The 13,260-nt window shown below is 38.6% G+C and overlaps 2 protein-coding genes, 1 long non-coding RNA gene and 1 other non-coding gene across 4 annotated transcripts; 1 reads left to right on the plus strand and 3 right to left on the minus strand.

Annotated features, from left to right (window-relative positions):
* Window positions 1-409: 409 nt before the first annotated feature.
* On the minus strand, window positions 410-604 carry LOC119765697. The gene has a single exon (XR_005276912.1). It is a non-coding gene; the product is annotated as a U2 spliceosomal RNA (small nuclear RNA).
* A 731-nt stretch (window positions 605-1,335) lies between these two features.
* Window positions 1,336-2,086, plus strand: LOC6046140. Its single transcript, XR_005276603.1, has 2 exons — window positions 1,336-1,493; window positions 1,874-2,086. It is a non-coding gene; the product is annotated as an uncharacterized LOC6046140 (long non-coding RNA).
* A 2,885-nt stretch (window positions 2,087-4,971) lies between these two features.
* Window positions 4,972-7,259, minus strand: LOC119766347. Its single transcript, XM_038250840.1, has 2 exons — window positions 7,188-7,259; window positions 4,972-7,122 (listed from the first exon to the last, which is right to left on the minus strand). The coding sequence occupies exons 1-2, from the start codon at window positions 7,257-7,259 to the stop codon at window positions 5,068-5,070; spliced, it is 2,127 nt and encodes a 708-aa protein (XP_038106768.1). The 3' UTR covers window positions 4,972-5,067.
* LOC6046139 (alpha/beta hydrolase domain-containing protein 17B) lies at window positions 7,118-10,219 on the minus strand. The gene is made up of 4 exons (XM_001863347.2): window positions 9,360-10,219; window positions 7,695-8,330; window positions 7,502-7,634; window positions 7,118-7,443 (listed from the first exon to the last, which is right to left on the minus strand). The coding sequence occupies exons 1-4, from the start codon at window positions 9,371-9,373 to the stop codon at window positions 7,360-7,362; spliced, it is 867 nt and encodes a 288-aa protein (XP_001863382.2). The 5' UTR covers window positions 9,374-10,219; the 3' UTR covers window positions 7,118-7,359.
* Between the last annotated feature and the right edge of the window lie 3,041 nt (window positions 10,220-13,260).

Consider the following 13,260-nt stretch of genomic DNA (forward strand, 5'->3'; position numbering starts at 1 on the left):
TCACCCTTCAAAAGTACGCATTGTCCTTAGTATGCTATGACGGCTAGGTGAAAATTACGACGCCCCATGTCAGACGGTGAACACATTGAGAGCCATCGATTGCATTATTATTACAAAATCATCATGTTACGTTATTTAGAATAGTTTAAATTCTTACAGGAACATCAATAATTATAATTTTATTACTTTAAAGAATGTTTCTGAGCCAAAACTTCAGTGTATGCTCTTCCACATGTTCACCGTCTGACATGGGGCGTCGTAATTTTCAATTTTGCCTGATTCTGAGAACTTTTGGTTTTGGATGAAACACCCTAATAATTATAGAAGCATTGGTACTGATTCAGTGAAGGTTAATTTCAAGATGACAATTTCTTGATTTTTCTTCAGATGAAGCGTTTCTTTGGTGAAGGTAATGTGGGCCGATCCCGGCGGTACTGCAATACCGGGCCAACCCGCGGCGGAAGTGGAGCAAGCCCCTAAACGTTCCGCCAATTTCCAAAAATCAGTTTAACATTTGTTGTCTTCCTATGGAAGAGCTATCAGATGTTAAGCTGATAAGAACAGATACTACACTTTGATCTTAGCCTTTAGGCCGAGAAGCGATAACTAGAGGTGGGTTTCGCCGGCCAGGTCATTGCACGCCAACGTGGTGCACTAGCGATGGGTGGAGGGGAATTTTGGACATTAGAACGGAGCATTACCGATGGTAAAGGGGAATGAGTAGGGGGAGAATAATTCTGCCTGACTACTTCGATTTATGCTCGCAGGTACACATCAACATCTCAGCTGCAACATGATCTGAGACTTTATTTAGAAAGTAATGAATTCAGCTCGTGTAATGGAAGTGAATAAGCAATATTGAAAGCCATTCGAAACATATTGTATTTCAACATTGTATAATTGAACAAAGATATGCAAAATGACTGAACAACATCAAACTATTAACACCACAACAACGAATACAAAAATAACTATGTAAACGATTGTGGATTTAACATTCTATATCATAATTAACCGAAATAGTGATTTTCACTTATTGCCGGCCGGTCTGCTTTGTTTGCTACCCTCACTTGACACATCTGACATATTTTTCCATAGCTAAAACATTTATATGCTTCCGAAAGGCTTTTTCGGATTGTTAGGCCACAACTGACGTAGCAGGAATTTGATTTTGAAATCCGTAATTGAGATATTTTTCTCAGGTATTATATTTTTCAAATGATAACGGTTATTTCTTGAGAAATTATGAGAAAGATAATTTATAAGCCATTTTTGACATCAAATGCTTTTAAAAGTTCTACCAGAAGCAGGTATCGTTCTTGTTGTTCGGCAAAAGGCCTTTTATAGGTAGACTGGTGCGGGTAAAATTGTGCCTCATATATATTTGACAGTCACAGTCTCTGTCTCATTCCTCACTTTGAACTTGTGGCTGACGGAGCTGTTTTATCTGGAGAAAACCTGGTGCAATTTATTCGACAAAAAGGTGATTTTTGGTAAGTATTTTATTAAACTGGGTTAAAAAGGTGTTAGCACACTAAGGTGTTTTAGAGTGAAAAGCTTGAATCTGTGAACTCAAAGTTAATTTTCCAGTGTGACCTAACCTCAATCTGGATGCATCTTTTCAATCGAGACGCCATTATAATAATTTTCATAAATTTTATTGAATTATGGTTTCGATTTAAATTTCTTAAATTTTCAATTTTACTTGTTGAGTTTCGTAATGGTGAATTTCTCATTGTTAGTATTAAAAGAAAACGAGCTTTGTAATTTAATGTTTCAACAAATATTCGCCATTTTTGATATCTTTTGTTCTTAACGTGAACATTTACAACCATTGTTTTACTGATAAAACCTTTTTTTCTTTTTATTACAGATTATAACCACAAGATGAAGGTTTGCCGTCAATCTAAGCTGCACACAACAGCCGAAATGCCAGCGGAAACCGATCCCGGATAGGGATCCGGTTCCGCTGGCTTTCGGAAATATGATGACTACTTCTTAGAGAAATCTTTGAAATTTAATTTAAGTGAGGAAATAAATGTGTCAAAATGAGCGTCCAATAAAAAAAATGTGTGTATGTAAAAAAAATAATGTGTTCTTTTTGTTCTATATTCGAAAAACCTTGATTTAAAATCTTGAGCAAAGCGGGGTACACAGGGTGATTTGGGGCAATTGTTTTAGTAATGTTTTTGCGAAGTAGTTTTGGTGCAGAACTAAAGAAAATAGGTTCATTAAAACCCTTTTTATGTGCTCGAAACACGGCCTCTATTGCTTGTGATTTAGATCTGGCCCAGTAAGTTTACAAATTGGGCACTATTTTACCATTATCTATGCATGCTTAATATACGATCTGATCGAATTCCCTATGAATCCCTTTTTTTTTTTAAATAAGTATTTTTTGTTATGCCTTGAACTATGTATCAATTTATAATAAGATAATAATTCTGGAGCCACACGAGAAAAGGGCGGATAAGCATTTTAACAATTTGAACTATTTTGCTATTTCTCAAGCTTCAGGTAACTTTTTTCAAAATTCGAAATGGGAAACAATGGCTGACCTCCCCAGCTACCATATAACACTATTGGTTTTGCAAAATAGTTGCCTATTGTCTGGGAAATTGCAAAATAGTTGCAGCTGTCAAAATGCTTATGCGCCCTTTTCAAATGTTGCTCCAGAATTGATAGTTGTAGATCAGGCCTACTACTACCAATATCAAACAAAAACTGAGCAAGATATTTAAATAAATAAATAATAAAATATATTAAATATGAGTTAAGAAAAACATAACAGTAAAGTTATTTGTTCAACAAAAGTTGCACTAAATAACCATCTTAACACGAGAAAATACAAATATGGACTGATTGTTTACACTTTTTAAACAAAAAAACTTTTCAATATTTGGAAAATAATTAAAAAAAATTAACTTAAAAAAACGCTGTAGCTAAATAAATGAGACTAAATTTAAATGTTATTGTACGAAATATATAATTAAAATTTCTTGAAAATATGTTTTAACCGAAAAACTTTCAATTGTTGAGGGATTGGGGGATAGACTATGTTTCTTGTTCCTTTAACATATCTTGAGTTTTTTTAAAAGGTCCTATTAGCTATTGTGTTTCATATGTTTATAGAACCTTTTAAAACAAAAAAAAACTCAGGATATTTAAATGAAAAAAATAATTTAAGTTATATTTGTATAAGAAAAAAGATTTATTTCACATATTTTTCTCTCTCGTGAAAGTACAATATTGAGTGATTGCAAGTAATGTACGTGTTCCAACTTGTTTGTTCGTCTTAATGTGTGTATAATTCAATTCACATTTGGTAGTCATTTATTTGCAAGTGTTTAATTGTATCCGTGATTAAAGTACAGAAATTAATTAAACTTCATTTTAAAATTCCTTTTAACTCAATTTCGACCAGCCTTGTTAAGTTTTCTGGATTACTTTTTGCATTTAACTAATGTTCCTCTCGACTTTTGCATGATTTTCTGCTTTAATGAATTTCGTTCAGAACAAATTTCCACTTCATTGGCCTATGCTATTTCGCTTACCTATGAACATTCGAGAGATTTTTAATTTGAAACAAGGTTTCCATCTCGCCCACTGATGCAGCAGGGGTTTGGCTCATTCTAGAAATGGCAATCTTCTTCTTCAGTGTATTCTTCCTTTTTGAAGTGAAAAGTTTTAACTTTTTGTTTTATGTTACAGTACGTTGTTCATGTCTTATTTTTCTTTTATTTACAAGAAGTATGTTTAACGTAATTTTTACAATTAGGTTGATTAAAATAAGTTTTTTTGTTTTATTTGTTTTTATGTTTAACCATTGGCAGTTTACGTGTGGGTAATTCTATTCCAAAAATTAATCTTGGTGATTGATAATGTATGTTTTTGTAAGAGTTTTTTTTTCATAATAACTTGAAATGCTTCTGAACGGAAAACGCCTGTAAATTGTCTTATCTGCAGTTTCTTGAATGTGTCATGTAATTTTAAACTGGTCTAAACTACAAAAAACTTACGTTCTAGGATGTAGTGTGTAAGTGTGTATTACAATCTGATTTTGGCAAACAATGATAATAATCAAACAGTCCATTCTTCTTACCTCCGCCGATCTTATATTAGTTAGATTTAGAATTGCACTATTTATAATCAGACGCGTCCTCATTCCACGATTAAAACAGATTCCAAATGCAAATATGCTTATTATACGTGGCGTGCGCTGAAAACTTGTTGCAATACGTGTACGAATTTTGTGTCATATTTGTTGATAGTTTTTTTTATGTATATTTTTCCCCTAGCCTAGTCTAAACACCAACATCGTATAGACAAAAGTTAGCTAGTTTTACATTTACACGAGATAAGCCATACAGCAAGGTGAAATCAGCAAAAACTTAAATATCACTTTAGCTAAATGTGTTGGTATTTATTTAGTTAATTTCGATTACAATTTCGACTAGCTATTTCTTCATCAACCAACTTGAATTTCGGTGCTGCAGCTATACTATTATGTGTTTCATTTTCTATAATTTTGCTTCAACACTCAAATTACATAAGTTTGAAATGAAAATTACGTTGATTTTGCTGCTTCCTTAAAAGAGTGCGATTTGAAAACGTTCTTCACAAATTTGCAGCAATTTGATTAAAATTGGTCGGTGAGGCACGCATTCTCTTGAAACTCTCTGTCGTCCATTTTGTTTTTGATGCGTTTGAAAGCAGATCGCGCGAGAGAAAATTAAATTAAACAAAAGTTTTCGATCGAAAGTGATATAAAATAAGTGAGATGTATAGTGAGTGTCCACAAGGTTGAAATGTTTTGATTTGAAGGTAAGTTTCAACATCCTTTCGAAGGGGCGTTTCCCGCAAGAGCTTCTTGCCAAACAAAAACAAGACAGTTATCAGAGCTGGCGCACAATATGGCAGATTAGCTGTCAACTAGTGCAGCGATGATAGTCACATTGGAAGTCAGTTATCTTTCGTTTGGGTGTAGGAATTCTACAATTTATCAAGATCAAAATAAAACTGTTCCCAAATCGCACTCTTTCCTCGAACCCCTTCCCGTTCAAACCCTTAGCATCGTGTTTCCATCAGTGGATCGTTTATCTTCGAGTGCGACGAGGCGCGTTGCTTCTGGCCCGGTTCAATCAGCAACGCGTTGCTACTTCCGCTACTGACCAGCAGTCCTCCACTTCCACCGGCCGCGCCTCCACTGCTGGACTTTTTGCTCTTGGTCAGCGGAGGTGCCGGAATGGTATCGTTCATGAAACTCGGTGCCTGCTTCTTTTGGGAAAAGTAGCCAGTACCAGCGCTGCCGCCGCCACCGGTGTGGTGGTGGTACTTGTTCATCTGTTCGCTCAACCGCCGGATGTTGAGCTGCAGTTCGTCGTCCTTTTGGGTGGGCGTTGTGGAAAAACTGTGGCGGGGTTGCAACAGGTTCGGGTTTAGTACGGTGAGCGAGGCTTTGACCAGTTCCGGCTGGTTGGCGTTGGTTGGTGGGGACTGCGGAATGCACAGCTTTGGCGACGATTGTTGCTTCTTTATGGTGGGCGAAGTGATGCTCGTAGAGGACTTGTACACGTTTTCGCAGCACTTGGTGTTGTGGTTGCTGGGTCGACCGAGCGAGTTGCCCTCGTGGCAGGTACATTTGGCACCGTTGTTGATGTTCGAGTTGCTGGCGTTCTTCTCGATCTTGAGCGAGGACACCGATTTGTTTTTGTTTAGGGACTTGTTGGGAGTGGTTCCTTTTTCCGGTTGGAAGAGTTCTTCGTAGAACGCGGGTGACTTGGAGCGCTGCAGCTTGGGTCGGGTGATTTTCTTGCGGGCATCAAAGTGAAGATCAATGCCCGGAATGGTCAGGTTCTTGTCAAACTTGGTCAGTGATCGTTGATGGCACAAGCGCTGGGCTCGTGCGTTGTCGAATCCACCGTCTCGACTGAGGGCACTGCTGAGGGATTTGGTCTGGTGTGGCAGTGAGCCCTTCTTTTTGACGGCCTGCTCGCTCAGAACAATGTTGGACCGATAAACCCAGGGGTCCGAATCTTCAAAGTATTCAAGATTTGGTTTGCTAAAAGATTTGCTAGCCAGCTTTTTGGCCTTTTGGTGGTGGTCCTGTTGCTTTTTGGTGGGAATGGGAGAGGGAATGGCCGACATACGCGTCCATGGATCTGAAGGAACATACACCAAGCAGCTGGTGCTTCGGTTATTGGCATTCTTCAAACTGGTGTCATCGAGCTTCAAACTACCACAGTCAGATAAGTTCGGCGAATTGGCTTCGCTCTGTGCTTTCTTCTTCACTGCCGTCTTTCCATCCTCATCCTTTGCCTTTTCTTTTGTCTCATCAAATTCTTCGTTTGGAGACAACTTCACCGATACGATATCGTTCTCATCGGATACCATGATCGAATGCTGGTGTTTGACTGGTGGTCTCGGCGAAAGACTTCGCGTTGTACGGAGTTGCTTCTGAGGTTTGCTTTCGCCCAGCGAGTTTGACTTTTCCAGGACACGATCGCTCTTCACCGGAGTTAGCTTGTTGGGACTTACCGGTTGCTTTCTCGGGCTTGTGCCTACGTTCTTTTGGCCAGCGTTGATGCTCAACGTGGATAGCCGTTTGTAGTGGCTCTCGGTTCGAGGTGAGCACGGAAAGTCAAACTTTGTATCCGTGGATGCTTCCGCGCGAGGACTTTTCGGGCTACGGGGACTCTTCGGTTCTGTTGATACTACTCTCAGCGGACTGTTTGATTTGGGAGAGGTGGAAGCGTCCTTGTACTTTGATGAGTTGTACTTTTTCTGTGCACGCTGGCCGGATGTGGTCAGAGCCTGTCGACTCTGGCTGCACTTCCGGCACTTGCTTCCGTCGATTGAGTTGGGACTGTACACGGCACAGCTGCACTCCGGAGGGCTCCGGTTGAGCAGATCCAGACTTTCCGTGCTGGCGTTACGTTTGGCCGGTCTCACCGTAACCGGTGGTGGAGGCTGTTGGTGTGGATTCTCGTACGATGCCAGCTCCTTCCGGACCGTACAGCTGATGGTGCTGTGAGTGTGGTGTGACCGTTGACTTCGTTGTGTCTTGCCGCAGTTGCACCCACCGTGCGACGACGACGATGATGACACTCCTCCTAACGAATGCTATAACAACTTTTCGCCGCTAGCTTTTTCACCACTTGGTTCTGTGGTGACGGCCCGTTTAGGACTTTTGGCGGTCGCCGCGGTGGTTGATGAAGATGATGAGGTGGCACCGCCACCACCGGAGCCACTAGTCGCATTCGACGCCGTCACACTGGAGGATGCAGCCGAGGACACCGAAGCTGCAGCGGCGTTCGATGCGGTGCTGGGTGGTGGCTGGCCAGGGGCGTTCTTTAATTGTCAGTTGTTCAGCTCAATTGTGACAAACTTCTTCAAGCGGTCCAGATACTGGTTGTACAGTTCGATGTCATTATGGCCAGCTCCCTGCGAAAAACGTGAACTTTAGAATTTCTTCGAAACATGACTACAATTGGAAACATACCTCAACCCATAACGGTTCGACCGCTTTTGGGCACTTTTCGTATATGCTCAGTCCATGGGAAAAGTCTATGACTTCGTCTTCGGTTCCGTGAATCACCAGCACCGGTGAGGTGATTTTAGAAGCTTTGTCGATGCTGAAAGCCAATAAATTACTCATTAGCTTGAGCAAGACTATATTTTACCAATCATATTACCTCGGAAACACATCGAAGAACCAGGTCCGTTTGGTGTTTGGGAAAGCCACCCTCATGCCGGACATGAGCGGCGAATGCAGAATGACGGCACCGACCTCGTACCGTGCTGCGAGATCCACCGTCGGTACCGTCCCAATACTCTGCCCGTACAAAATGATGTTCTCGGGACTGACCCCGAACCGGGTTCGCAGTGAGTGCCACGCCGCATCAATGTCCGCGTACAGATTCTTCTCCGATGGTTTTCCACCGCTCATGCCGTACCCGGAGTAGTCGTAACTGAAGATGTTACAGTTGATCCGTAGCCCCAGCCCCAAGTAGAAGCTGCTCATCTGACCCAGATCAACGGCATTCCCGTGGGAAAACAGCAGCGTATATTTGGCATTCGGAGCGCACCGGACGTAGATGCAGGACAGCTTGTTGCCGCGGGAGGTCCGCGTGAAGAATCCTTCCACGTTCTCCTTTTCTCGCTCGGAGTAGGGCCATTCGGCGCGTTCGTTGAAACTGAGCATATACTTGGCTTTGCTCTCGTCCAGCGGGGTAAGGTTGTACGTGGGATCGGGCGGCAGGAAGGCCAGCTTGGCCGCGATCCGACCCGGGAACGGTGGACAGCAGAACAGGCAGCATAGCTCGCCGAAGCTGTGAGGTAAGAATTTTGTTAGAAATTATCTTCTGAAATCGTTATCAACAATTGAAATGCAAACTCTGTCATTTTCTTAATATCATGTTATCTAAACGCGATATCAAAAATTTGTAATTAGCAAAGTCAAAGCAGAGAATTCAAACCAAAGGGCAAATCGCTTAATATATTGCACCCATACATATGAAGCCAACACTGGAGTCCATACGTTAAGCAGCCTAAGCGTATTGCGTGAATATTATGCGCGTATGATATTTACGCTGATATTCGGTTGGATATTATGCGCGTATGATACGTCGTATGTGATATACTCGAAGTGATTAACCCCAAGAGTCAAACATAGTTTAGTATTCTTGAAATAAGTTTTAAATTGGTTTTAGAAAGGACCTAGAAACCTTCATTCAGCTTAAATCATGCTTACATAGATTTATATGACCAAAATAAAATCTGAATGTTACTGGGATATTGTTGAGAAAAAATTGGGCAATTGAGTTTGAGTATTAAATTTGAAATTTATTGTTTTATTGAAAGCTTGTGAATTATACTTAGGTAGGTATATCAGGTCAATTTAAACTAAATAATAGTAACATTTGTATCTAACAGATTTTTCATATATTTGGTAATTGAGATTGTGTTTGTGTTTTTATCTTCGTTTTTATCAAGTTACAAACCTGAAATGACTTCAAAGTTTCTTGAGCAAAAAATTACTGCTATTTTAGAAACCAGCTATTTTATGAACCAAATTTCAATGACACTCAATCAAATAATTAAGCTTGAAGCTCATAATTCACAATCGCTATCGAGTGCCAACTGCAATGGTGATAAAACCAAAGCAAAAAACAAAAAAACAACAAAAATCCCTAAAACAAGCACTCAACACCAGACGAGATTCGACTGATCGATAACACCGTACACTAATTTGCCCTGCATTCATCGGGTGCCTTGCACATGACCAGTCTCCCTTCACCATCATCGCACATCTCCCCACGCCGACCCCTCGTGTTGGCACTGTTGGACTTTAAACTCACCTTAATCCGTTCATTATTGCAGCCTAGCTTAAATTCGTCACAAAATTTCGCTCCCTTGCACTGTTTAACACTAGCAACAATTCCTTTCAGAGCTCCAAACTACGCCTCAGTCCGATAACAAGTCTTGTGTCCTCTACGCTTGATTCTGGATTCTTTCTCTGACGACGGTCAAAAATGCCTTTTTTTGTTTTTCAGCCAAGCAGCAGCAGACACCGTTTTGTTCAGCTTCTACGTGACTTTGGCGTAAACATCTTCGTCGCCCTTGTTCCTTCTTCTTCGTCTCACGCGCCCTTGTCGTCTCCCACCACAGTCTGTGACTGTGTCCTGATTGCAGCGCCCCCTCCGCTTCCTCCTATGGCACCCTGTCAGGTGGTCTGGCTATCGCCCCAAATCGATAACTCCAACAATAATTCGATAGCAGTACTTTTCAGCTATCCTGAATCAGTCACGGCAAGCTGACCATCCCGGTCATGCTTCCTGGTACCCGATGACTAACAGGTCTTCCAAAATGCGAGCAAGATAACCAGAATGACCTGCTCCAGACTGCAGCTCGACACACAAAAGAGGGTTTTCTTTTTCCGAGAAAAATAGTCCTAACCGCACCTCCCTGCGATTTCCACCTACTACAAACTAGCAAACTGATCCGAAAATCCTTGTATTGCACGACATCCAGCAACAGTTAACCGTTGATGACTTTTCCGCTCTAGAAAACTACTACAAACGGTTCAAAGCGGGGACTTGGAAATCCGAGATTGAAAACGAAAATTCACGCCAGAACACGGCCGCGGTGTCAATTTTCTTTCTTTCGGAGGTAATGATTTGCTCTGTTCAGCTCTTTTTTTTATTTGCCTTGCAGTCTAGTCCGGTCCCTCTGGTGGCCAGAGGTGGAAACGCGTTGACGTTTCTCTGTTTTGAGTCGTTTATAAAATGTTGTTACAAATACATGCTCAATTTTGGTGTAAACATGCAACACTCTGTTGCTGATTGCTGCTGTGGAGATACGAAACGAGTGTATAAAAACAATGTTGGTGTTAGTGGGATCTTGTAATGTTTACGAAATGTCGTGTATAGGTTAGGATTGATGAGTATGTTTTTGTTTTGAACGGAAACACGAGCAAGAAAATTGTTCAGCAAGCGTGCGGTTTCAAGAAAAGACTTTTGAATTTACAGTAAAAAATTGTCAGGAGACATTTAAATAAGTCTGGGTGAAGGAACAGCATCTAATTCCAGCATGCCTCTAATGTTGCCATATCAGCATTCTTACATTCAATTACAGCTCATAAAGCGTTTTCAACTGAAATCGAGTGATAATCAGATCAATGGGAAGTGAGCAAGCAAGTTTCTATCACAAGTTTTGCAATATTAGTTGTTTAAATAGTAAAAATCAGCAAATTGGATGGAATTATAAGCGAGCGCTTAACCTGCCAAACATACGAGAATTTCCCCTACATAACTTGAATTCGATTTTAGAAGCTAGGAAAAATTCTTGGAAAAACGACTCACTGCTGTCATGTCGCATGGTAGGGAAAATTCTCGTATGTTTGGCAAGTTGACAACTTATATTGCAAAACTTTTGATAGAAACTTGCTTGCTTACTTCCCATTGATCTGATTATCACTCGATTTCAGTTGAAAACGCTTTTATGAGCTGTAATTGAATGTAAAAATGCTGATATGGCAACATTAGAGGCACGCTGGAATTAGATACTGTTCCCCTATAATATATTAATGTTACTTATAATTTCCTATAATTTTCTCTCTGGAACTTAGAAAGTCGTACAATCAGTTTCTGAGATACAGCCTCACAGATAATTCGAATCGATAAAAATTATGTTCTCTATGTGTTTCTCACCATGTAATTTTCAACTGATGATATCTCGAAAACTATTGGTCTGGTTTGCAATGTTAAAAATTGAAACTATTTCTAAATTTTCGTATCATTCAATGAAAACTAACGTTCATGAAGATAGAAACCACGAAAAACGCGTTCAAATTGAATGGTACGTTTTTCAAAAATTCAATTAATTTTTTGAATATTTTCTAACTGGTTAGGTTTGTCTTAAGGTTATTATTTTTAAAACATGTACTGGGCCTACCCACACAAGATCCATGCACTATTTTCGGGGAAAAAAATTCGATTGTGTTTAAAAAATAGTTGCTTTGGAAATTTTAATTTTTAATTTCGGGCTGACTATGACTATCAAGTTTTGCTTGTTAAAAATCAGATTTAAAGTGTTAAAATTTTATTTTAGTGTCTAATGTACTATCACTTAGGTTGCTTTTTTTTTGGTTTTCAGATAAAATAACAATGTTTTTATTAAGTTAACTAATTGGTATGCATTTTAACAAAATACATATTCATTTTAGGTAACTTTTTTGAAAAGTCAGAATTTTACCTAAAATTCCTTAAAAATAGTTTTGTTAATAAAATTATCGATTCATATATCATTTCAAACTTCATTAGAAGCACAAATAAAACGTTTTTTGTATGAAATTTGTTCTACTGAAAATTCCTGTAAATTTGGAGATTTATTCGAATTTTGTTCCACAAACACTTGAAAAAATTATGTACAGAATAATTTCATCTTCTCCTAGTGGGAAATTGTCCAAAGAATCCGAAAATGCATTCCGTTTTTTTAATTCTAACTTATTTTTATTGGGAAAATCATGACACTTTGAGAGCTAATCATCAACATTAACTTAATTATAGTTAACTAACTTTTGCAACTTTTAAAATTTAATGAAAACTTCTTCTTGAAGAACTTTGAACTAGAGCGTCCAATTTCCCGGGGTTACAAATTTCCCGGGAAACGGGAAATTTTCAGCCAATTTCCCGGGAAATCCCGGGAATTCCCGGGAAATTTTAAATTTATTGAAAATTGTTATGATCTTGGTTGTAATTAATATTATGCAACAAAACTGTATAGGACATCAACATTCATGGTTTAAATAAGTGTGAAGATCAATTAACAGCTTGAATGCATGTAAAAAATCATTCAACTACAAGAAAATGTATTTTGGTATTTTTTGATGAGAAATTTTAAACTTGCCTCTGTGACCAGTTTATTGAATTGTAAAAAAAAAACATGCAGAAATTATGTTATTTATGACAAATACTGGTTTCAGCTCTTGAACAAATGGTAAAGCATTTTAGTGTTGGATTTACTCTAAACAACCCAATGTTTTCAAATATTTGAAGCAAGCTTTGAATATATTTTTGCATTTTTTTAGAACAAACAATAGAAAGTAATTTTTCAATATTTTTTTTGTATTATTATGCAAAATGATTTAAGTTACACGGAGAAAAAAGAGTTCCCGAAATCGTGAACAAGCGTTCATGAAAATGGGAACCACGAACAAAGTGTTCAAATTTCATGGTACGTTTTTCAAAATCGTACCATGGGATTTGAACACTTTGTTCGAGGTTCCCATTTTCATGAACGCTTGTTCACGATTTTGGGAACTCTTTTTTCTCCGTGTATACGATAAAATTAACATCATTACACAAAAAGTCTTCTATTTTTTCACATTTAACTCCCTAACACCTGTAGTTGCAAATCAAATTGTAATTTCTTTAGTACAAGGTATTCAACCGATTTTCATCTCATTTGATCATGGTAAACAAAAACGTTAAAAAATCTCAATTTTTATTTGGAGGTAAGGAATTAATATTGTTTTGATGAAATATCGTCTATCTGTTTGAAGCTTACCTAATTGTAATAATTTAATACTCATTAAGCAAGATCTATTCCCAGTTGCTTCAAAAATAAATATTATCACAAATAATTCTGATATCATAATTTCTGATAATCTGATTAATTATATATAAACCAAACAATACATTTAATTGAACAAAATCATGTTGAGTTTGTTCAGTTATTATGTTTTCAGAGCAATTTCAA

The sequence above is a fragment of the Culex quinquefasciatus genome, chromosome 1, assembly GCF_015732765.1.
Source record: "Culex quinquefasciatus strain JHB chromosome 1, VPISU_Cqui_1.0_pri_paternal, whole genome shotgun sequence".
In the NCBI taxonomy this organism is placed as follows: domain Eukaryota; kingdom Metazoa; phylum Arthropoda; class Insecta; order Diptera; family Culicidae; genus Culex; species Culex quinquefasciatus.

Coding starts and splice junctions, on each gene's coding strand:
- LOC119766347 (XM_038250840.1), bottom strand. CDS start 7,259: ATGCGACTAGTGGCTCCGGTGGTGGCGGTGCCACCTCATCATCTTCAT. Junction 7,123..7,187: donor CACCGCGGCGACCGCCAAAA/GTCCTAAACGGG, acceptor AAGTTGTTATAG/CATTCGTTAGGAGGAGTGTC.
- LOC6046139 (XM_001863347.2), bottom strand. Junction 7,635..7,694: donor TTCTTCGATGTGTTTCCGAG/GTAATATGATTG, acceptor ATTGGCTTTCAG/CATCGACAAAGCTTCTAAAA. Junction 7,444..7,501: donor TCGAACCGTTATGGGTTGAG/GTATGTTTCCAA, acceptor CGTTTTTCGCAG/GGAGCTGGCCATAATGACAT.